At 54.0% G+C, this 23,550-nt stretch overlaps 1 protein-coding gene across 4 annotated transcripts in view; it reads right to left on the reverse strand.

Annotated features, from left to right (window-relative positions):
* Positions 1-2,476: 2,476 nt before the first annotated feature.
* Positions 2,477-23,550, reverse strand: part of Foxn1 (forkhead box N1) — a 29,956-nt gene continuing 8,882 nt past the window's right edge. Inside the window, exons 2-9 of one of the 4 annotated variants that reach the window (XM_028867036.2) lie at positions 16,878-17,029; positions 16,005-16,463; positions 13,858-13,971; positions 12,001-12,131; positions 11,081-11,177; positions 6,706-6,913; positions 6,009-6,500; positions 2,477-3,987 (exon numbers count right to left, since the gene is read on the reverse strand). In XM_028867036.2, coding sequence (XP_028722869.1) covers positions 3,665-3,987; positions 6,009-6,500; positions 6,706-6,913; positions 11,081-11,177; positions 12,001-12,131; positions 13,858-13,971; positions 16,005-16,463; positions 16,878-17,000 — 1,947 coding nt within the window. In that variant the 5' untranslated portion in view covers positions 17,001-17,029 and the 3' untranslated portion in view covers positions 2,477-3,664. Of the gene's footprint in view, positions 3,988-6,008; positions 6,501-6,705; positions 6,914-11,080; positions 11,178-12,000; positions 12,132-13,857; positions 13,972-16,004; positions 16,467-16,877; positions 17,030-23,550 lie in introns of all 4 variants that reach the window. The other 3 variants (XM_037201025.1, XM_028867035.2, XM_037201026.1) reach the window with 3 other exon arrangements.

Here is a 23,550-nt window from a genome sequence, read left to right on the forward strand (position 1 = left end):
TGTGTGTGTGTGTGTGATTGCATATGTGTAGGTGGGTATGCCTGTGCATAAGCTAGAGAGCCCTGCTCTATCTCTCTTCCCTGATTCCTTTGAGACTGAACTTGGAACAGGGCTGGTGGTGCGTAAGCCCCAATGATCTTCTGGTCTGTGCCCCTCGACCCCCAGTGCTAGACAGACGGGCATGTGCGGCTTTTTGTGGGGTGCTGGATCTGAACTAAGGGCTTCATCCTTGTGCAGCAAACACTCTTACCTACTGGTTCATCTTTTCAGTCTTTCTAGTATTTTTTTCCTCCAAGTTTATGGGCCTTTGAATTATTTTTTCTTCCTTCCTTCCTTCCTTCCTTCCTTCCTTCCTTTCTTTCTTTCTTTCTTTTTTCAAGACAGGGTTTCTCTGTGTAGCCCTGGCTGTCCTTGAACTTGCTCTGTAGACTAGGCTGGACTCGAACTGAGAGATCCATCTGCCTCTCCCTTTCGAGTCCTGGGATTAAAGGCATGTGCCACCACTGCCCGTCGAATTATTTTCTTTTAAGTTTCAATTAATCATTTTATTTGAGTCAGGATCTGTAGCCTGCGTTGGGCTTGAACTGGCTATGTAGCTGAAGCTTGAGGCTCTGCTCCTGATCCCCCTGCCCCCATGCTCCAACAGCCCGGATCACACGTGTGCACCACTATGTCCCGGTAGTTTGAGAATTTTTGTGGAATCTAGGGGATTTGCAGATGCCTCAGCTGACTATTCCAGCCTTAAACCAGAGGGTGGCCAGCAGGGGGCGGCATAGGAGCAAGAGTGTGGGCTTTGTTTTCAGGATGGAGTTGGGCCCAGTTTTAAAATCTGAGGGGTAGTCTGGTGACAAAGGACCCGAACAGTTACACCCAAAGTCCTGTCTTCACACACAGATCTCACACAGGTGTGCTGAATGGGCCCACGGGGACAGATCTGATTGAAGGCGCCTTGCAGATACTGTGTCTTACGTATCCTAGGTTAAGGTGTATGATGGGATGGGGGGATAGGGAGGCTTGACTGCACCCCCAGGTTCCAAGTGTCAAGAGCAAAGGAAGTAGGTCCCAGAACAATTCTGGGAAACATTTGTCCTGTGCTTGAGGGCCCGAGTGTCAAGATACAGGCCAGAGCCGGGCACCACGTCGCCACCACCTACCTCCGGACTTGGCAGACAGCTGCATCCCTCTTCCACAGGGGCAAGCAGTTCTTTCCGTTGGGTGTGCCTGGCCATGCCTCTCCCATGTCCTACCCCAGTTCCTTCCTAGAGACTTAGGAGGGAGGAGGGCTCTCATGTGGGGTTCTTTGTAGAACTCTTGGGGTGTTGACTGGCTTCCAGGCCTGACCCACCTGTGGCTGCTCTGAGTGCTGACACTCACCCGTGTTTGGCTCCTGGGTCTAGCAGTTCCTTCTGGAGGAGGAGCTATAGAGCTGCCCCTCCCTCACTGGCCATCTGCGGGGTGAGCTGAAATGGGACTGCATGCAGAGTTCACCCTCTACTGCCAACAGGGCATGCAGCACCAGTCTGTGCTCCATCCTGTCACCGGTGGAACCAGTGACAAGATGCCTCAAACAGACTTGGCATCTCTCCCAGATGGGGACAGGAAGACACAGTCTAGACAGGGCAGTGACCCTTTCTTTTCTTTAAAAAAAATTATATGTAGGTGTGTATACCAGTGAGTACATGCATGTGAGTACAGTGCCCTCAGAGGCCAGGGGCATCAGATCCCCTGGTCCTGGAGTTATGGAGGTCATAGGGCACCTGATATGGTTGCCCGGAACCAAACTCAGGTCCTCTGGAAGAGCAGCAAGTGTTTTTTTCAAGACAGGGTTTCTCTGTGTAACAGATTCCTGGCTGTCCTGGAACTTGCTTTGTAGACCAGGCTGGCCTCGAACACACAGAGATCCGCCTGCCTCTGCCTCCCGAGTGCTGGGATTAAAGGCGTGCGCCACCACCGCCCGGCTGAGCAGCAAGTGCTCTTAACCACAGAGTCATCTCTCCAGCTCCAACAGTGATTCTCTCTTGTGAGGTTAGGGGAGGGCAGGGCAGCAGACAGGTGTCAGTTAGAGGAGGCTTTGAGAGGTCGCCTCCTTCCTCTGGTTGGGCAATTCCGGACTCGCACTGTTAAGTTCCTCTGGGAAGAGGCCTTGCCTGATTGCTTACTCTGCTTGGTCTAGACCTTCTAGGAACAGAGAGATGGCTCAGCAGTTAAGAGTGCTTGTTATTCTGCTAGAAAAGTTTGGTTTCCAGCATCCACATCAGGAGACTCACAACTGCCTGTAACTCCTGCTCCAGGGCATCTGATGCCTTCTTTTGGACCAGCACATGATGCACAGACATGCACAGTGCACATTTATCAACACACACACACACACACACACACACCATAAATTTAAAAACTATTTCCAAAGTCCTTCTAGCTGTCTAGTGGCCTGGTCTTTCTGCTTGGAGAGTGAAGATCCAGAAATGAAGGCTCAGTGTCTGCGGCATCCGGCACTTATTTTATTCTTCTAGGACAGGGGACAATGGTAGACTACTGTGGGATCTGCTCACCCTCGTGTGAGCTTGAGGACAACCTTCGGAGGTACTTGTTGCCCTCAGGCCCGGAGAAGGCTGAAGATCCCACTTGGAGGGCCATGGTGGACATCTGAGTCACAGCCCCAGTTCCACAGACATCCTGTTTGCTCCCTGGGTGTCCCAAGTCTGCCATGCAGGGGTGTGTGTGTGTGTGTGTGTGTGTGTGTGTGGTTACACACACCATACACCTATCCTGTAGCAGGCTGCAATCTCTGGTTACCCAGACTGCTTGAGACCATTGATAACAACTAGGAGGCTGGACCTGAACCATGTGACCTTCTCTTTGAGAAAGAATGAGACTACGGCAACCTGGAGGGGACCCTGCGTGTGACTGAGACTTCGGGAGGAGGACAAGTTCAAGTTTCTGAGGACAAGGGTGTTTCCAAGCACTTTGTGTTGGATTTGGGCTCAGTTTGGTAGATACTGCCTTTCTGTGGGTCACCCTGGAGGTGGCCAGCCAGAGTATATACTGAGGATGGACTGGTAAATAAGCCTGACTATGAAGTAGCAGTCTCCCTAAGGGGTTCACAGGCCACATGGGAGGAGCCCTTGTGGGTGCAGGGGTGAAGATGGGAGAATAAATACAGACTTCCGGGAGAGAACCTTACTGGAGTGGGCCAGGCCTACAGAGCACATGGGAATTAGATGAGGCTTGGGGGTGGGGTGGGGTGGGGGGTTGTGACCTGTCACACTGGCCCTGAGCTTGGCTAACCAAAGCTTTTAGCTCTCAGCTGCCCTAGAAATCAAGGCAGTCTCTGCGATGTTCTGTGGCTACCTCTGCGTGTAAGGCACGTGAGCAGGTAGGTGTGTTGAGCTTCCCTGCCCGCTTGAGAGCTGAAGTTCGAGTGAGCTGGAGCTAGGGGGCGCGCTGTTGCTTCTTTGCGGACACCTGCCCTGCGGGGTCCCTGCGTGAGGAGCGGGTCCATCAGGCAGCATCCCGGGTGGGTCCCCCAGCTCTCGGTTAACAAGCTGGCTGAGTGGCATAGGAGACAGGTAGCGTTTTCCTTCCGTGACCTTTAAGGTGAGCCCGATATGGGCAGCTAGCTGGGACTTCAGTCCAGGAAAAGGCGGGAGCTGATGTTGGACACAGCTCAAGCCAGCGCCATTGGCTTGGAGCCGGGACTGAGGTACACAGCAGGGCCGGCAGCAGCTGAGGAGGGCGTGGGTTCCAGTTCCACAAAGGCCGAGTAGAGGGTGCCGAGGTGCAGGTCTCCCAGGGCCCCGGGGCCCCCGCTGCCTGGAGGCGCCAGTTCACCTGCCCCATTGCCTGTTTCTGACAGACAGGGCCCTGGGGGGAAGCAATGGGCTGCTGGTGGGGGTGGCAACATGGAGGATGACGACGTGGGGGACGAGGTCGCCAGTGCCAGGGGGTCCAGGGTCAAGCTGTCATCCTTCAGCTGCTCCCACAGATTTCCTAGTGGGGGAGGAGCGTGGGGAGAAGAGAAACATCATCATTGGAGGGCAGCTGAACAGCCTGACTCCCACACGAGCTTCTCAGGAGCCTTAGAGAGCAGGACTGGGAGTGAGGCTGATTGGGGAGGCTCCTGGCACCCGCTCTGGGACCCCAAGAAATCACTGATTTTTTTTCTGAACCTCAAAGTCCAGCTCCGAGGTAGCACAGAGTGAAAGCCAGGTTCAGACCAGTGGTTCTTAACCTTCCTAATGCTGCGACCCTTTAACACAGTTCCTCCTGTTGTGGAGACCTCACCACCACCACCACCACAAAATCTGATTGCTATTTCCTAACTGTAACTTTGCTACTGTCATGAATCGTAATGTAAATATCTGAAATGCAAGCTATCTGATATATGATACGTCTCCCATGGGGGTTGTGACCCACAGGTTGAGAACCACTGCTGTAGATGTAGGTGACCTCTGTGCCTCTTTTGGGGGCTAGGGGCACTGGAGAAGATTAAGGATTTCCTCATCTGACGGGTTGCTGCAAAGGCCGTACCTAGGGGCAGTTTGGGGGCCCCCCAGAAACTCTTCACTCAAGCTTCTGCCTAGGTGTCCAAAGAAGGTGGATTTGTAGCCTAAGACCTTCCCACTGTGCCCTGGACCTGATGAGGTCCACAGGTCTCACTCCCTAGGCCTCCCCTTTCACAGGACCCAATGTACAGGATAGAACCAGAAAGGGTACTTGACTCTGAGGAAAAAAAACAGTGCTACCACGGATTCCCCTCCGGGTCATGAGACCTGCCTTGTGGCGGGCCGGTGACTGGAATCCTCCTGGAACATCATCAGCACTACAGGGTGGAGAGATCTGACAACTGTCTGCTCTTGGCCACCTGGGTTCCAATCCTAACCCCTTCTTTCTGGTGAGTGACCTTGAGTGGTTTGCATGATCTCTGTGTGTCATACCACTTGCTATTCCACAGGTCCAGACCGGGAGAACACATGTAACATCTGCAAGATGCCTAATACTCAGTAGGAGTAAGTAAAGGTAGGGTTCTGTTTTGGTTTTGTGGTGCTGGGGTAGTGAGTCTAACCAAGGCCTGGTGCATGCTAGGCGAATGCTCTATCCCCCAGCCACATCTCCAGCCTTCTAATAGGTATTCATAGTATCCCACGTGTCCCGGGCCTCCTCTGCAGCTGTCTTGTCTCTGCATCTACAGAGGCCTGGGATGAAGATCTATGTGAAGCTGTTTCCAGTAGCCTAAGGTGTAGATCAGCAGCCTCTTCCAAACCTCCTGTGGTCAGTGGCAGAGTCTGGGGGCACACAGCAGTTTAGCTGGAAAGGGGTGGGACTTAGAGAAGAGGGTGGGACTTGGTTGGCTGCAGGATGGAGCTGACAAGATGGCAGGGAATAGATAGATGCCCTCTCTGGGCTTGTAGCCTCAAATCTCAATAGGACATGCCTAGCTCTCAGGTCTTTTCTTTCTTTGGTTTTTCTGAGACAGGGTTTCTCTGTGTACTGTACTGGAACTCACTTTGTAGACCAGGCTGGCCTCGAACTCACAGAGATCCACCAGTCTCTGCCTCCCGAGTGCTAGGATTAAAGGCGTGTGCCACTACCACCCGGCTAGCTGTGAGGTCCTACGTTCTGTAGAGGGTCTCCTGCAGTGGAGGGTGAATGCTGAGAGAACATCAGTGTGTTTGGGACGCTCAGGCACCCGGTCTGTCACAACCACGTTTGCTATGGGACTTCTAGCTTTTCCCAGCTTTGTCAGAGATGAGAAGTTTGATGATGAGGTCATCTGGAACATGTTCAGGGTACTAAGAGGAGGAAGATGGGGGCAAGAACAGTTTACCCTATTTCTGGATGGCAAGGAATGAATGGGTAGCTTCAACACTTAGTCCTCGTCATCTACCTCAGGTGACCAGAATCTCAGGAGCCAGCAGGTGGCACCCTGGAGACATGGAGAGGCCAGGACACATGGCCAAGAACACCTCTCTGGTCCTGTCCCACCCTTCCTTCCCCTGCTCCCAGCTCACCCTGGAAGTCAAAGTCGGTGAGAGAGGGGTTGATGGCGTCCAGGTCAGTACCAAGGTCTCCATCTGGCAGCAGAGTATCGTGCACGGTCCTGGCTGGGGAAGGCTCAGCCAGAAGCTTGGCACTGTGGCTGGGTGGTGTGTGGGCAGGTAGAGGTGAGTCCTGGGGGGTGACCGGCTGGGCCTGCAGCTCTAGATGCCCATCTGGCTGTGGGAACAATGGCTGCGGGTGTCCAGAAGGGGCCAGGCTGGGCGAAAGATGTGGGTAGGTCTGCCCGTAGCAGGAGGGTGCATGACCGCCTAGTAGGTCCTGCAGAGGGTTCTTGCCAGGCATGGGGCCTGGAGCTGGGTGCATTGAGTGCAGAGGTTGAGAGAGACCAGCTGAGGGTGCCAGAGGCCGGATGGAGCCTGGGCCTGCCATCCCAGGGGGTGGACAGCCCAGCAGCGGAGAGCCCAGTTTCTCCCTTTTGTCTCCAATGAGGCTGTCCAGTTCTTCTGGAAAGGTCCAAAAGGAAACATCATGAGGTCTCCCTCCTTCACAGCCTCCCAGCCTGGGACCCTCCCGCAGGCAGGCTCCTTCGCTCTTCCCCTTTCTTACACAGGAGTCCCTTGGCCTTTCTCGGGGGGGTGGGGGGTGGGGTGGGGGTGGGGGTGGGAGTGGGTGGGTGGGTGGGTGGGGGTGGGGGTGGGGGTGGCTCACCTGGCTTGGCCATGCTTTTGCGCACAGCGATGGGGTCCTTCCTCTTCCATTTCTGCAGCTCTTCCTGCATCTTGTCGATCTTGGAAGGATTGAGGGCCCACAGACAGCCCTTTCGAGAGGAACTTCCGGATTTATTCTCCACCTTCTCGAAGCACTTGTTGAGAGACAGGTTATGGCGAACGGAATTCTTCCAGCCATCAGGCGCCGTCTGCCAGAGCAGAGCAGAGCAGAAAGAATTCAGGTTGGGCTCCGGCAGCAAGAAGTGGTTCCAGGTCTGGGTTCTAGAACATTCCTTCATCAACTCAGGACACAGAATTTCCACACACTCTATGGTTTGATGTCCTCAGCACCAAAAACATGCTTAGAACCCTCTAGCTGTGGGGAAGGACTGGAAACTTGACTACAAGTTTGTTTTGTTTGTTTGTTTGTTTCAAGACAGGGTTTCTCTGTGTAGTTTTGGTGCCTGTCCTGGAACTCACTCTGTAGACCAGGCTGGCCTCGAACTCTCGGAGATCCACCTGCCTCTGCCTCCCGAGTGCTGGGATTAAAGGTGTGCGCCACCACCGCCGCCCGGCTATAAATTTGTTTTTAATCTAAAACCTGCCTTCGTCCTTCCTACTTCTTAGCCCGGACCCTTCAGAGGACTATGATCCTTTATGTATTTTTTTTACTTATTTTATGTGTGCACGTGGCTGCCTGTGTGTATGTCTACACACCACATGCATACAGGAGCCGGTGGAGGTCAATCGAGGACACCGAATCCCCTGAAACCGCAGTTACAGATGGTTGTGAGCCGCCATGTGGGTGCTGGGAACAGACCCCAAGTCCTCTGCAAGAACAGCCAGTGCTCTTAACCACTGAGCATCTCTCCAATGCTCTTTACCACCCGCCCCCCTTTTCGAGATGGGATCTCGCTCTGTAGGCCAGGCTGGCCTCGAACTCACAATTTTCCTGCCTCAGAGCCTCTTGAGTGCTAAAGTCACAGGCATCAGCCGCTAGGACCAACTTGTGATTCCTCTTTAAGGGACAACTGGTAAATGCCACCTAGGCCTCTGGTCTATGTCCCCATCGAAGCAGGAAGTGTGCTCACTGGGCCTTCTGACCTGTGTACCCCCTTTGTAGAAAGCAGAAGATCACGATTTTTAAAGTCTTTGGGGCCAGTCTTAAAGGTGTGCATGTGGTGAGGGAAGCAGAATGCCCCTCCTCTGGGTCGGCCTCATCCCTCCAGGGCAAGCTTGGCAGAAAACGGTCGGTGAGTAGTGGGAGGTAGCGCACCTGTTGCCTACATGTTTGATTGCAGATGTGTCGTTGGTGAAGACAGGGGTAGTAGTATGTAGGCAAGTATGCACTGCATTCCTTAGATGGATGTCTTTCAGTGTGAGCGCAGGTCTCTGAACTCCCGAGTGAGGATGGCTGTGTGTGAGAAAGTGTCTCCGAGTGCGTGTGTATCCATGATTGAGTGTGTGGGTGTGAGTTCGCATGAGTGTGCCCTGGAGGTGTGCCCTGGTGGGGAGGCCAACCCTCAGGCAGGGGGTGCTCGTGCCAACAGAATAAACACCCATTAGGAGGCCTGGTCATGCCACCGGTGCAGTAATTGTGCCCAGGGAGGGTTGTAAAAACCATTAAGCTGACTCAGTTGGGTGAGAGGCTGTGGGGGCGGCGGGGGGAGCATGGGCCTCCCACCTCCCACCTCTGGCTCAGTTGAAGGTTCTGTGGCCATCCTGAGTCTAGCGGGGGCTGACTGTGGGCAGAACCAGGACTCTGGCCACCCGGCTGATGGACTCCTCCAACACTCGCGCTCTGGCTCCTCCCCCTTTCAGCCCCTGTGCTTCTGGTTAATGAGGGATGGCCACGCCCTCCTCCCTAGCTCACTTGCCCCAGGGTGCAGCCAAGCTGAATCACGCCCAGCAGAACCGGGCCCTGATGCCAGCGTCACTGTGAGTTGCTGGCAGCAGCTGCTGGAGCCGTTCTTGGGGACAGCTAGCCTGTCATGGGTCTGGTTCTGATGTCCCCCGAGGTTCATCAAGGGTTACCGGGGAGGTTCTTGAAGCTGCTGGACCTCCTTTGACTCCCACAGCTGTCTCTACTAAGAGTCAAAGCTCTGTCGCCCCATGGGCAGACTTAATGGGCACTGGGAACCTTTATGGTCCTATAAACCTGTGACTTTGGGATGCCAGGGCAGCCCCCACCCCAGCCACTTCCTGTTTGGAAGCGGGATGGCCAGCACTAACAATTATGCACAGTGGTCGGACACTTCCTCGGTCCCACATCCCTGACTCACAGGACTGTGGGACACCCACAACAGCTGCCTTGGGTATGAGTACTGTCCACCTAAGAGTCCACCCTGTCCTTTGAGTACTGTCCACTTCAGAGTCCACTCTACTCACCCCGAACAATGACCTTCTAATGAGTGAGAGGTGGAGTCTTTGAACTCTTTTTTTAGTGAGGATCAGAAGGAGCCTGTCGGCTTGGAAGGAATCTATGTATGAACTGGTCCAAACAGACATGTTCCAGAGGGGGAAACTGAGGCCCAGAGAGGAAAGAAGCTGGCCTTGGATCACACAAGGAAACAATAACCGGTCCTGGGCTCCAGCTCTGTTCCTCTGCTAAGGGCCCTGCCCAGGTCATCCCATGGGGCCGGCCTTACAATGGAGCCGGGCCCCATCCTCACACACTCTCTCTGAAGTCAAATGTAAACTCAGGCATGAGGGAGGTGATGCAACCAGCTAAGAAAAACAACCAAACCAAAAAAAGCTGTTAGACTTCTTCATTCCTCAGCCCCATAAAACAGGGATTACACGGCTCCCAGGAAAAATAATTAAGCCAGGAAGACGAGATACAGGGAGGGGCTGGGGGCAAGGCCAGGAGTGGGCAGGGAAGAAGGCCCAGAGGAGCAGGGAGGGGCCTCACTTCCCTTTCCCTGGCCAGTAAGTGTCTATTCCTCCCGGGAGGTTCTGGGGTTCGGGAGCAGTCCATACAGACGACGGTATTTTTCTCTCTCTCAGAACCTCAAGTCAGTGGACTTTTCCACTCCAGCCAAAGCCACGCTGAAGGACGTTTTCACCCACTCCCGGCCTGGTGGGAGCATGAGCAGATGCCAGGCTGTGTGCACACCAGCCAGCAGCTGTCCCCAGGCAAGACAATGCCACCACAGAAGTAGAGGCAGGAACCTCCTACCGCCTATGGCCTGGGCCTCAGCGCCTGTCTGGCCTGGGTAGTGGATGAGACAGCATCCACCCTGGGGACTGTACACCCCAACAGAAACACCCGCCTTAGGAGAAGAAGATGTCTGTGCAAGGGGTGCCCGGGGAACATGTGTCAAGGCTAAGGGGGCTGTGTGTCAAGCCAAATAGCTTGACTCAACCGCTGGTCCATTTGCTGTGTGATCTTGGAAGGATGGCCCACCTTCTCTGGGAAGTTTGCTCACAGGGTACCTGTCGGGTCCCCAGGAGACTGGACTTTAGCAGGCCCCCCCCCCTAAGGGACCATCTTTGCCAAGTCAACCCAGAGGCAGACATGACCCCTGCCCACCAGTGTTAGATCAAGGGTCAGGGGTGAGTTTATTCTACCCCACCCCCACCCTGGGTAGGAATCTTGTCCAGGAACATTTGAAAATCCACTGGGTGGGACCTCCACCTCACGTTGCCATAACTGTTACATATGGAGTAATCCCATGCCTCCGTTTCCCTAGGGTCCCTCTCAGCCCTCTTCCTGTCTCAGGGGCGCTGGGAAGGACTTGCTGAGAGTTGCCTAAAAGTCTGTTCTGTGGGGAATAGAAGCTAATGCAGCACGCGGGTTAGGGGAGAACCAGCTGGATTCTCAGGACACCCCGAGACTGTGAGCCCCACTTTCAGGCCCAAGTGAAGCTCAGCATGCCGCCCATAGAGGCAGATGTTAATCTCACTCTGGAAGGTGACTCGTTCCAGTACTCCTGTTGCCTTAGCAACCAGCTCCAACTTGGAATTCCTCCAGCCCACAGCACCCTGGCCCAGGCTGGAGACACTCCCATCACCTGCCTTCCCCTCTCAGTCTGGGGAAAGGTAGCTGATCCCCGAAACCTCTTGGAACTGACATCACACACACACACACACACACACACACACACACACACACACACACACACGCATGCTGTTGTGTAACCTGGAGCAAGCATTTGAGCTCTCTGGTCACAGAGTCCTCCCCGGCTTTGCTATGGAGGACGGAGCTTGGGGCCTGGTACATTCGAGGTGATGCTCTCTCTCTCTCTCAGCCATGTACAGCCCTGTTAGCACCTCCCCACTGCCCCGAAGCTTTGCCCTTCACCTTGGACACAGGAGAAGCAGGTTGGGACCGGGCCCCTCCTGCGTTCATGCTGGAGGATGGCTTTTAGACTCACCTTGAAATACGGGAAGTGCTCTGTCATGAAATTGTAGATTTCGCTGACTGGAAGGCTTCCGGTCTTGCTGTTCTTCAGGGCCATGAAGATGAGGATGCTGTAACAGAGATCTCCTGAGAGTCAGGCCCTCTGACCAGGTCCCCACCGCCCTCAGCTCTCCCTCAGCCAGCGGACTCTGTGAGGCTGAGACTGAACTGCAGAAGCAGTTTGTGGAATCTGGAAAGCCAGATTGCTCTCTGACACAGCCATTAGATGTGCGAGCCTGTCTGGAACTTTCTAAGCCTTGGTTTCCTTAGTTTTGAAATGGAAAAAAAGATAAAATCAAGTGCAGTAGCCAGCTTCCTAAGAGCTTCGGGAATGGAAGTTTCCCGTGCATCCTTACACATCCTTACACATCCTGACCCAGACTGCTCAGTCCTCGGTGGCCAGCAGGGAGGGAGCAGGGCTTCCTGCTGTGGGCCAAGCCCGGCCTCCCCATTCTCTCACATAAAACTTCCAGTATCCTGAATTGTCTCCCCCTTTCTCTTCCAGACGACTAAGCAGTTTCACAGTTAGAAGCAGAGCCGTTTGTGTATTGGTTTTTAAATGTTGGAAGAGGGCGGCAGGCAATGAGCACCCTTAATCCCCCACCTAAACTCTAGTACTGGGTGCTGGGCCCCAAGATAGGCCCTCACAGGCCCACCTACCCAAATCGCCAGCATCCTCTGAGTCTAACCGTTTGAGACTCCACGGGGTCAGACGAAAGGTCAAAGGTTATGTGTCTACTACCTGCCCACCTGCAGGGATCACTTCTCCAGCATCCTTGGAGGTTACTAGGTATGATTTCTGTCCCCTTCAATGACCCTTACATCTGGAGGATCCCGTGCCTTAGTTTCCCCTCAGTGCTCCTAGTTCTGCCCCACATGTGCTAGGACATGTACCTGTAGGAGTAGATGGGCTTGGGGAAGAGTGGCTGGTGCCCGTCGGCGCTGGCCTGAGGTGTGATCCGCTGATAGGGATAGTGAGCCGAGCCCAGGTAAGGCACAGGGTAGCTGCCTCCACCGGGGGAGTACTGTAGAGGTCAAAGGGCACAGAGTAGTTACTACGGTACCAAGCCTTCCCAAGTGGGGCACCATTCCTCCATTTACACATATCCAGAGAGGGAACTGAGGCCAGATTCTCCTCCCGTTGGTCACGGACTCTACTCCATATCCAATGGCATGGCTGAGGAGGAACGGACGGTGGGAAGGACGTTTTGGACTTGGGTAGAGATCCACACTCTAGAACTCAGAATCTCAGCTGGCCTCAGAGCGGTCTTTCTCCAACTCTTTCCCCTCAGCCCTTGAGGTACCTGGGGTTGCCATGGCGATGGGATGGGAAGCGGGGGGGGGGGGCCCACAGTGCTACACTTTGCAGGCAGGCACTCCGGGCCTCCTGTGTCTCTTTCGGAACGCAGGGCCGGAAGTGGGATGTCCAGCCTGGGTGTGTTCTAGGCATGGCCACCTTTACGAGTTTCAGTGGCTCTTTGAAAGAGCCGGTCATGATGGTGGGCAGGTGGGGGTAGGAGGTGGTTTTACGGCTAAGGGAGTGGCTGCGGAGCCAGGATGGTGTTTTATGGGGGCTGGGGGTTGGAGACTCTGACTCCCCCAGCTGCTCCAGGCTGAAGTGTTCTTTCCAGGTCACCGAGAGACACTTAGTGCCTGAGTCACCCTCTCTCCGGGCTCCATAAAGCCCTGGGTGCGGCCATCTTGTTTAAGGACGTTGAAGACTGCAGAGGTCTTCAAAGCAGGACTGGGCATGGCAAGGCCACTTAGGGTCTGCGGGTCACCTTCATCCTGTGGTGGCTTGGTCCCTGATGTGGCAGATTTGCCTCGGGGACATCCTTTACCCTGAGTCAGGTCAGGAGCCTCAGAAAAGCTGAGGCTTCTGCAGTTGGGTCCTTCCTGTAAGGGAGGACGTCCCTTCATGTCGTGTGTCTCTGTGTGCCTCTCTGCCACTTTCTGTACCCGCAGCAGGCAGCCTGACCCCCCACCTTCTCAGCCTGCCTCCTGCCTTGGCTAGGATCAGGGCCAATGCCAGAGCCGGAGTAGAACCTGCTCCACAGGCAAGGCCTGTCTGAGTGCCAGGCTGCAGGTGGATGGAGCTGGGCGCTGGGCAGCCACTTGCTCTGTCTTGCCCAGTGACTCCAAGGGAGCTGCCTGGCTGCTCTAGGGCTCTTTTCTGTCTCTTTTCAAAATCCCTCCATCCCTTGCCAGTGTGGGGCAATTATTTAGCATCTCCTCCGTTCCGGAGAGGCTAGACGGGGCAACGGGGTGGAGAAGGGCGAGCAAGGGTGGCAAAGACGACAGGGAGGACCCCACCCCTACACGTGTGACCACCTACTCTAGGCAAAGGGAAATTTAAGGACAAGGTCACACAGCGAGGTGTGACCTGGATGGGAGCCCTTTGTCCCAGCCTGTGCGTCACACCACACCCCCCTTGCCTCTCTGCTCTTGTCTGTCTGGGACGGTTCTCCCTCTCTGTGGTTCACAGCATGACTGCCTCCGTCTCGGCTACGCTTTCTGTTTGAGACGCTCCGGCCTCCACCAGGGAGGGGTTCAGAGAGTCCTGAGTGCACCTAGAAAAAGGCAATTGTTTCTCTGTCCACTAGCCATTGTTCCTCCCCTGGGGGAGCGCTGTCCGAGGTCCTCACCTGTCCACCCACATACACACCCACTTGGACATACACATCGCACACAGCAACACCCGCACAACCTGCTGAGAGCTCCGGGACGTATGCCCACCTGCCCTACACCTACCTGGTGGAAGGCAGGCTGAGAACAGTACATATGCTGCTGCAAAGGAGGCTGGTAGCAGTACATGCCAGGGCCGCTGTCCAGAGCTGGGGCCTTGACCTTAACTTCTGATCTCTGCTGGAAGAGAAAGATTTTTTTCCCCCATCCTTTCTCCTGTCTTGAACCTTACCCTAAAGGAATCCCTCTCTGACTCTCTGAAAGCTGACTCTTGGGGAAGGATCCATGAACAGAGATGGGTAGGGGGTTTTCCTGAGGGAAATCGGCAAGCCAGTGGCGGGGTTAGGCTGAAATGGACAGTGCTCCCCACATCCCGCCTCACTGCAGGTGACAGGCGTAAGCTAGGTGGCCAGAGAAATGATGGAGGCTGGTCAGTGGTCACATAGACTTGGGTGGGACCAGAGATCTCTGAGAGGCCCACGTGGAGTCCTCAGGGCCTAGCGCAGAGCCAAGTCCCGAGTAGAGACAGCAAGGTACACAAGGTAGGTCCCGGTAGATAGACAAGCCAGGATCAGACTGCTCTAACCAGGATTCCCAGGGGCCTTTGGGAATTTGGCCCCAAAGGGGCAAAAGCTAGCTGTGACCACTTTCTGGGTGTGCCCCAGGGCTGCTGATGCAGAGATTGCCGTAATCACAGGATCTTGGGCCTGGAAGGGCCACAAGCATCGTCTCCAACCCTTCATTTGACAGATGGCGGGGCTGATCCCAGAGAGGGAAAACTATGTGGCATCAGTCATCCAGAGAGTGGACCAGGCAGCGGTGGGCCCCTGGGTACAATTTGTCTTCATAGTGCCAGGTGGATGTCTGTTTTACAGGTTGGGGATATCCTGGCAAGGCATGAGGCTTCAACCAGAGAGCCCAGGTCCTGATTCACAAGATGGGGTGGGGACTCTCTAGAGCTTTGGGAAGATTGAATGGAGCCCTGGAGAGAAAGCACACGGCCCAGTGACCAGGGGCTGCATTGAGTGGGGGGACAATCGCTGGTCTGTTGGGTGTCTTGCTGTGGCTGCTACCACATTCTAAAGGCTTGAGAAAAAGCTGTCACGGCTCCGGAAACAGAGTAAGATCCTGTCTTGGCCACACCTGATGGGTGTTCATCTGTTTCCCTATCTTCCTTCCTGTTGGGAGTGGCTAAGGACTAGAATGGGCCCATTTGGAAGCGGGAGGTGAAGAAGGTTAGTGGACCCCTGGGGGAGGCAGAGCCCAGGCTGGCCCCACTCAGTTATGGCCTTGGGAACAGAGATGGGGAGCGGGAAGCAAGCCCCCCTTTTGCTTCCCAAAGCCGTACTCCTATGAGACCGGCACCCTTAACATTACTTTTCCCACGAGGCTCAGAGAGATTAAGCGACTTGCCGGAGGTCACAGGGCTGGCGGATCTGGCTGTGGAAGTGCACGCCAACCCTTTAAGATGGTTTCCAAAGCACTTATATGAGTACGTAGAGGCCTGCTCTGGCCAAAGAATAGGTCCAGGAGCCCACCTGTAATTCCAGCACCAGTGACACTGAGGCAGGAGACTCTCTAGTTCATGGCCAGCCCTAGGCAACATAGCTATTTTCTGTCTCACACACAAAAATTTAAAAAAAAAAAAAAAAAAAAAAAAAAAAAGCAGGGTCTGGAAGGGTCCTGGAGAGACTAGTGATGCCCCTGAGTCCACACTGGTTTGGTGGGTTTGTGTTCTGACGCTCTGGCAAGAACCTTTTCTCTCTGGAATGTGTTTTTTTTTCTCCTCACATTTGCATAGGGGAGTGTTGGTCTGGCTGAGCATTCTTAACACTTAAACAAACAGAGAAGTCACCCTTTGGAATCTTGACTCAGCACCCTCTGGGAAGCTGCCAGCTTCCATCCCCCGATGTGTTTCCTCCACCTGGCCTGCTCCATGCCTGCCAGTCTGGCATCCCCCCCCCCCAGCCCCCGGGGGCCAGCATAGAGCCAGGTGTCCCCTACCCTCTGTACTTGCTGCTTCAGTGGGGTCCCAATTTTGAGACGGAGTCTCCATAAATAGGCATAGGCTGGCCTCCAATCTCAGGCAATCTTCCTGCCTCAGCCTTCTGAGTACTAGGATTACAGGCATGTGCCGCCATGTCTGGCTTTGAGGATTCTTTCTAGGCGGCCAAGAGAGAGCAAGTGGGAAGCACTTGGCCACTGGTACTCACCAAAACTTGGCTGTGTTCCTGGCTGGGGTAAGGGAGTCCGTTGCACCAAGCCTCTGCTGGGAAGCCAGGCAGGAAGGCCTCGGTATCCCCCACATCCACAGGAATCTCTTCGAATGCTTCCAGTGCCCCCGGAGTCTTAAAGGAGTGTCCATCAAGGGTCATGGCCGTCTGGGCCTCCGGGAAGATGTCCTCATGGAAGTGCCTCTTGTAGGGGTGGAAAGGCATGTGGTTGCTCTTGAGGAAGCGCCCTGGGCTGCCTGCTGGGCCCTCCTCAAAGCCAAAGCCAGGATACTTGTCTGAGGGAGAGGGGCAGAAGGAGCCTGGGCCGGGTCCAGCTGTGCAGTGGCCCTGGATTGGCTCTGGGCCTGGAGATGCAATGCTTGGGCTGTGGGGGGGCAGTGAGGGTGCTCTCTCTGGGGCGCCATCAGGCACAAATGACGAGCAGCTGAAGTTGGCATGCTTCTAGGTAGACAGAGTGGAGAGAACCTGTAAATGGAGGTGGGACCAGGAGACCTGCCAGGACCCTACTCTGTGCTGAGATAATAGAGTCTGGGACGGAGCCCTCGGGAATCTCAAATTGATGGGAAAGACATAAACTGCTCTTGGGATCCCAACCTGATACAAGCATACTTCTCCTAAATGTGGGGTACCCCAAGGCTGAGGGGGCTCCCTACCTTGCCCTGGGAAACACCAAACCGAGGGGTGAGCGGAGATCCATGTGGGCTCGGAGCCCTTCTGGGTCTAGAGTCATCGGTTTGTTGGCACAAGGGACAAAGTAGACCCTGGAGGTCCTTGTGCGGGGCAGTGACTGTCTACTCTCTGGACAAGCTACCAGGCTTGTCCTAATGCTAGGCCTAGGCACCGGGTACTTACGCTCTGTGGGGCAGGGGAGCCTGGGAGGCCCGGAGCCTGCATGAGGTCCCCTTGGGGTTCGCCCTCCAGTCGAGTGGAGCCTGGCAGTGTGACGTCAGTCTGCGGAGGGAGTAGGGACACCATCACCCGGTCCTGGCCTCGAAGAAAGCCGGCTACGATGAGAACGAGGACCAACGTCTGGGGTGGCCGACCCCAGGCTCGCCCCTCCACTCCCACTCCTTCCCGAGGCTGAGACCCTGTTTGCAGCTAGCCATGTGATTAGGGAGGTAGGGAGAGAAGGAAAGAGAGTGACAGAAAGAAAAAGAGAGAGAGAGAGGAAGGAAGGAAGGAAGAGAGAGGAAGGAAGGAAGAGGGAGAGAGAGAGAGAGGAAGGAAGGAAGGAAGGAAGGGAGAGAGAGAGAGAAAGGAAGGAAGAAAGAGGGAGAGAGAGGAAGGAAGGGAGAGAGAGAGAGAGAGAAAGGAAGGAAGAAAGAGGGAGAGAGAGAGAGGAAGGAAGGAAGAAAGAAAGGTAGATAGATAGATAGATAGATAGATAGATGATAGCCATGATAGTACATTGATACATGCTGGTAGGCAAATGCTGAAGAGGGTGAGGTAGAAAGATTATGAGAGAGAGAGAGAGAGAGAGAGAGAGAGAGAGAGAGAGAGAGAGAGAGAAACCAGATACTCAGAGTAGGGGGTGCTGTCTATTCTCAAGCTTTGTTGGCTCAAATGAGTCAGCAAGCCCCTGCTCCCCAGGAGCCCTGGCTGCTAGGTCTCCTAGTCTATGATAGGTGATCTTACCAGTGGCTGGGTAGGCTCTGAGAGAAGGGGGGCCTAGGGGGCGTCATGCCTAGGCTTCATGTGACAGTAATTCTGATGATACAGAGGCTGGCCCTGTGGGGTGACCTAAGGGCCTTGTTGCTAGGGCCCATGGGATATCTGGTGAGTGTTTTCACCTCCATCCTTCAAGCTGTTTCAGCTGTGACTTTTCCAGGCTTTGTCCTTTCTTTTTCTTTTCCTTATCCCCTCTCTTCTCCTCTCCCCTCCTGTTCTGCGTGGGATTGAACCCAGTGCTCCCAGCTCCCCCGTCACTGCCCTCTTTCTGAAAAGCTGAGGCTTGGACTAGATCTGAGGGCTGACCCCTTCTGGACTATTCGAGAACTCTGACCCCAGAACTGTCAAGAGGCTTGGAGGCTTTGGGGCACTGTTCCAGGGGAGGTCTTTCATCTGAGGCTGTGTCAGCAAAGCTCTCTGCCCTTCCACAGCAGCATCTACAAGCAAGGTGAGTGACAGAGCCTCACACAGGGCGCCGAGAGTGGAATGAAATCATGCGTAGAAAGCATGGAGCACAGTGTGAGCAGAGCCCAGGGCTTGACCCACGTCAGTTCTTGTTATTAATCGTGTTATCGCTGGGACTCGTCCTTTATCAGCCTGAGTCTTTGCCTTCCTCCATCTCTGCAAAGAGCAACAACCTTTGAACTCATTCTCCTGAGTTCATCTCTGACAGCAGCCATTGTTTACTGAGGGAAGGTTCTGTGCAGCACTTTGGATGGTTTTCCATACACTGAAGATGACCTTAGGCTCCTCCTTTCTCCACCTCCCCAGTGCTGGGATTACAGACATGCACCTTCATGTCTAGCTTTGTGTTCAAACCTAGGGCTTCCCGCATGATGGGCAATTACTTTACTGAGATATCTGTAGTCCCTGTTTCAAGACAGGGTTTCTCTGTGTAGCCCTGGCTGTCATGGAACTCACTCTGTAGACCAGGCTGGCCTTGAATTCACAGAGATCCACCTGCCTCTGCCTCCCGAGTGCTGGGATTAAAGGCTTGTGCCATCACCGTCTGGTACCCCTGTTGTTTATTAATACAGGTTCTCACCATTAGTTTATGCTGGCCCCTAACTCACTACGTAGGCCAGGCTAACCCTGACTATTGGCAATTCTCTGACTTCACCCACACAACGGTTGGCATTTGAATCAAGAGCCATCATGCCCAAGCTTATTGCTTTACCGGGACAAGCCTGTAAGGATGGCACATTATTAATCCAGTCTTCCAGGTGAGGAAACTGAGGCCCAGAGGGATTTTGTGACTTCCCCAATCTCACAGAATCAGAACTTGAACTACGCTTTGGCTAGCTTCTCTCCCCACTTCTATATTTGATGGGAGTCAATGTTGGGTGGGGTGTTCTGAGAGCCAAGCAGCAAGAACAGCCAGAGTTTTGCACTTATTCTGTCGACCCAAGACCCCGCAAGCCACGGAGGAGTAGCTGTGCAGATCTGGGAAATGTGTGAGGGAGGGCTTGACCCAGTCAATGGTTGACAGGTCTTTGATGAATTAGCCATCTCCAGAGAGCCTAATGGTGACAAAGAGGGAAGGCACATGTCCAGAGTCCCACATAGATTTAGGCTGGGAGGGGGGTGGTAGCTGGAACATAGATGGCTTTGAGGGTGGAGAGGTTCTCTCCCACCCCTCAGAGTCCTCACCACCCCTTCTCTATATCCCTGTGCAGGCTCACTCTCAGCGATGCTAAATGTGGCGTGACCGGGAAGCGTGGAGCTGGCTGTAACTGGACACGTCAAGGGAGCAGGCAGGGGTGAGGACACCCCATCTCCAGCTTTGCATGACTGCCTGCCCTGGTCCGTGCTCCCTGGAAAGCTCGGGCGGGCTTGCCATGCCTCACCCCGGCTCAGAGCTGCCTTCCCCGGAGGACTGGGTGTCCTGTGAACTCGGTGCCTTCCAGATACAGTCCCAGCCCCCTCCAGGTGTGAGAGCAGGGGTTTCTCCCTGCAGATCTTAAACTCTGCAGTCTGGGGAGGGGAGAGCACTGGTGGTTACACTTGAGGTAGATCTGACTTCAGTGCCAAGCCTTGCCACACTCTGGCTGTGTGATTTTGAACACACCGTGTAAATCTATACTTCGCTTTCTTCACCTGAGAAATGGGGTGTGTAGACCTATCTCACTGGGGCCTCTTGAAGATCAAGGGGCATGTGTGCATAAGATACTGATACCCAGAAAATGCTCAAGGGCACACATCATACTTCTGGCCTCAACTGACCAAGGGCAGCTGGACCCAAGGGCCTCTAACCCAGGCTCTATAGTTTCCTTGATGGCCTGACTGCTTCAGGTCTGGTAGTCCAGGGGAGGCACTGATGATGCTGTTCCCAGGTGGCAGCCACCCTTGCTGGCTTTCCCTGTCTGCTTGGTCTTCATTTATTATGACCTCAGAAAACTTAGACACGAGCCCTGCTGCTTCACGGACTTGAACCCCAGGGGTACAGACTTGAACCCCAGGGGTGGGGACACCTGAGCTCCATTGGGCCTTCCCCTCCTGAAGATCGGTCTTGCTTAGAAGCACCCCTACCTGGCTCCCCAATCCTCCTTTCCCAGATGGAGCTAGCTGTATAAACCTTGGCGGAGATGCCCTGTGTCAGAAGCCTCCATTCCTAGCTAGCATTAACGCTCTCTGGCTCTGCAAACCACTACCCCATTTCTGGGATTTGAGCTGGTCTCTGCTGAGTTCAGAAGGCTGCCCTTCAATTTGCATTGAGGATGCAGATGGCCCAGAGTGGTCCTCACCCTGGCTTTCTTCTGGGCGGGTTCTACAAGTACTGACTCCCAACACAGTGACCATGGTGCATCCTTGGTCTGCGGATCTGAAACCCCGGTCTAGGAGTCCCTTTAGGAAATTAACTGACTCTTCTAAAGCCATACAGTCCGGGAAAGACGAGCCCTTAATCAACTCCATCCTAAAGGGGTCACACGCTTCAGCGGCTGGACAAAGGGCCCTTAGTTGGTATTTGGGAAGGGTCCTTTCAGGACAGAGAGGTGGGAGAGAGAGGAGTCCTAGCCACAGCCCTCCCTTGGAGCTGTGGGTAGAGTTCTTAAGGCTGGTGATTTGGAATCAGGTCTGGGTCTGAGTCCTAATCAGGATGAGAATTTGGTTGGACATGTTGCTTAACTTCCTTCCCTGGGCCTCAGTTTCCTCCTCTGTAAAATAGAGCTAATAATACATACCTCTTTGGAGGATTAGATGAAATATTGCTTGTAAATAGCTTAACACACAGTACGTACTCAATAAATGATAGCTATTATTAATAATTAGCAGTGGGACAGAGTTAATTTAAGGCATGAGCTCCAGTGTGGGGGAGGGAACTCCCTCTTCTTGCCCTTTCCTGTCCCCCCACCATCATCTCCCTGACATCATCTTCCTCCACCGACGGAGACTGCACTTCCTCTTGACTCTGGCCTCTGAGGCCATTTTGTTCATTCTCCTGCAGTGGAGCCAGTGGCTACAGAAACTTCAATGGCCTGGGATGGAACAGATAAGGCGTCCCTACTGCTTTGGCTACCTCAGGAGGCCTCCATGGTGGCCCCAGGGTCCTGACACTGGCCTAGGAACTTGGAAGGAAATTATCATTGCTATCAAACCTTGACCCTGTCTCCTCTGGTTTCAGAGAATGCAATGGGATGTATACCAATATCAGCAAACTGATTTCTCTCCTTTCCCCCCTCTCCCAAATGCAGAATCCCTGGACCTGGTCCAGAGCACGTATGGCCCATCACTTAGAACCAACTTCTGCCCACCACATCTCCTTTATGGGCTGGAGACCGGGAAGGAAGATGTGACCTAAGTTCCTTTCTCCTGTAAGACCGTGATTCTAGACCCACAATTTGGAGCACTCAGAAGTTCATGTCGCTTGTTTTCAGCATCACCTCACCTCTTCCTCCTGCGGTCCCCAAGGACAGTGAGCACAGAGTGCTGGAGCCAGGGCTTTGGGGGAACAAGCTGAATCCATCACTTCCAATGTTACATTTAGCAAAATAAGGACAAATTGGCCATGGCCACATAGCTGCCCATGCAGATTTTCAAACATTACAAACCAGAATCCTACCAGATGTGATGGTGCACGCCTTTAATCCCAGCACTGAGAAGGCAGAGACAGGTGGATTTCTGTGAATTTGAGGCCAGCCTGGTCTACAGAGTGAATTCCAGGACAGCCAGAGCTGCATAGTGAGACCCTGTCTCAAAACAAACAAACAAACAAAAAAACAAAAACAAAAACACCCAAAACCCAAAATCAAACCCAACCAAAACAAAAAACAAACCAGAATCCCTCTTCCCCTTTTTGATAACTGATATTTGATGAAAATTTACCAGCACACTGTAGGTAGAGAAACAAGGACATTAGCTTCATTGTTTCATGGGGAAAACAACAACAAATAAACAAACCTGAGGCCAAGAGAGAAGGAACAACATGCCTAGAGCCACACAGAGAAAATGGAAAATCCTGCGTCTTGTGCCTCAAGAGCCCCAGACACACTTATCCAGTGCTGTAGTTAGCAAGCAAGACACGTTGAAGACCCTCTCAGGGTCCGGGCATCCTTGCCACCCTCTGCCCTCTGAGCTCCTCCTGTGATCCCTGGAGAGGGGAAGGAAATGTTTGGGGACAGAAAATGTAGACCCAATGGGCCCTAGACTCAAAGGAAGAGAGAAGTGGCCCTCCGGCCCTGAGTAGGGAGGCTGGGAGGAAGCCCCTCCGGAACGGCTAGCTGGAGGGATAATGAATCAATGGGAGTCATTGCTGCAGGCTGCCCTGGGTCCCTGGGTGCCCGGCATCCCTACCTCATCCTGCCTCTAGCCATTGGTACATCTGCTCCCTAGACCCTGTCTCCTCAGGACTCAGGCAGAAGGGGCCATTGAAGGGTGAGGTCCGGGGGACACCCATTTTTCTGGTTTTGTGGTCTTAGATAAGTTATTTCCTCGTCTGCATTTCAGTTTTTCTACAGGCAAAATGAAGCCCAGGGATCATTTGAATCTTAAGATGCTGATGTTGGTCCTATGGATGTATATGTAGTGTATATATGTGTATATGAAGTGTATATATGTGTATATGGAGTATATGTATATAGAGAGTGGTCTGCCAGGCTTGTACCAGGAATTCTGGTTACGTCCCAGGAGGAAGGAACTGCATTGTCACCCCCTTTTATGGATCAGGAAACTGAGGCTCAGAGAGGTTAACCTGACTCGCCCAAGTCCCCCAGCTAGTAAATTGTGCTCCCCAGGATTCAGACCCAGTCTTCAAAGCTAATCTCCTTAACCACTATACCACACGGCCCCGCCTCAACGAGGTGGAGGTTTCCCTGGGAGGGTCTGTCCCTGGAGCCCCTGGTGGCAGCTGAGTCACAGAGGCTAGGCAGTCACTCCTGCCTGGCCAAGGGTTCTTACAGGGGGCTCAGCATCCCCCTCCCACCTGTCGGCGCCCTCCTGCCTGCCCTTTATGAGCAGGCGGAGCCAGCTCGGTTCCACCTTAATGGTTTCTGTTGCTGGCTGCGGCAGCATGTTTTATGAGGGGTGGGGCTGTGCCCAGTGTTCGCCTGCAGCCCCACCCGGGGTTCCACCTGCCTGGCTGCTGGGAGAGGTTCCCTGGAGCAGGTCCCTAATTACCTCGTTTGGGGGGGGTGGTGGTGGCGGCGGGTGGCAGGGAAGGACCTGGGGACTGTGCCTAAGGCTTGCACATCTCAGGTTCCTGGGAGTCTAGGGGTGTCAAGAAGGGGTTTCTAGCGGCTTTCCTCTCGTCCTCTGGACTCTCTGGCTCTGGATACCGCCTAGGTTGGTGAAGAGTGATGGGTGGGAAGAGTGATGGCTGAACAGGAAAAAGGTGCCCACCTTCAACCCTGACAGCCCGGAT

Source organism: Peromyscus leucopus, chromosome 8b (genome assembly GCF_004664715.2).
Source record: "Peromyscus leucopus breed LL Stock chromosome 8b, UCI_PerLeu_2.1, whole genome shotgun sequence".
Classification (NCBI taxonomy): domain Eukaryota; kingdom Metazoa; phylum Chordata; class Mammalia; order Rodentia; family Cricetidae; genus Peromyscus; species Peromyscus leucopus.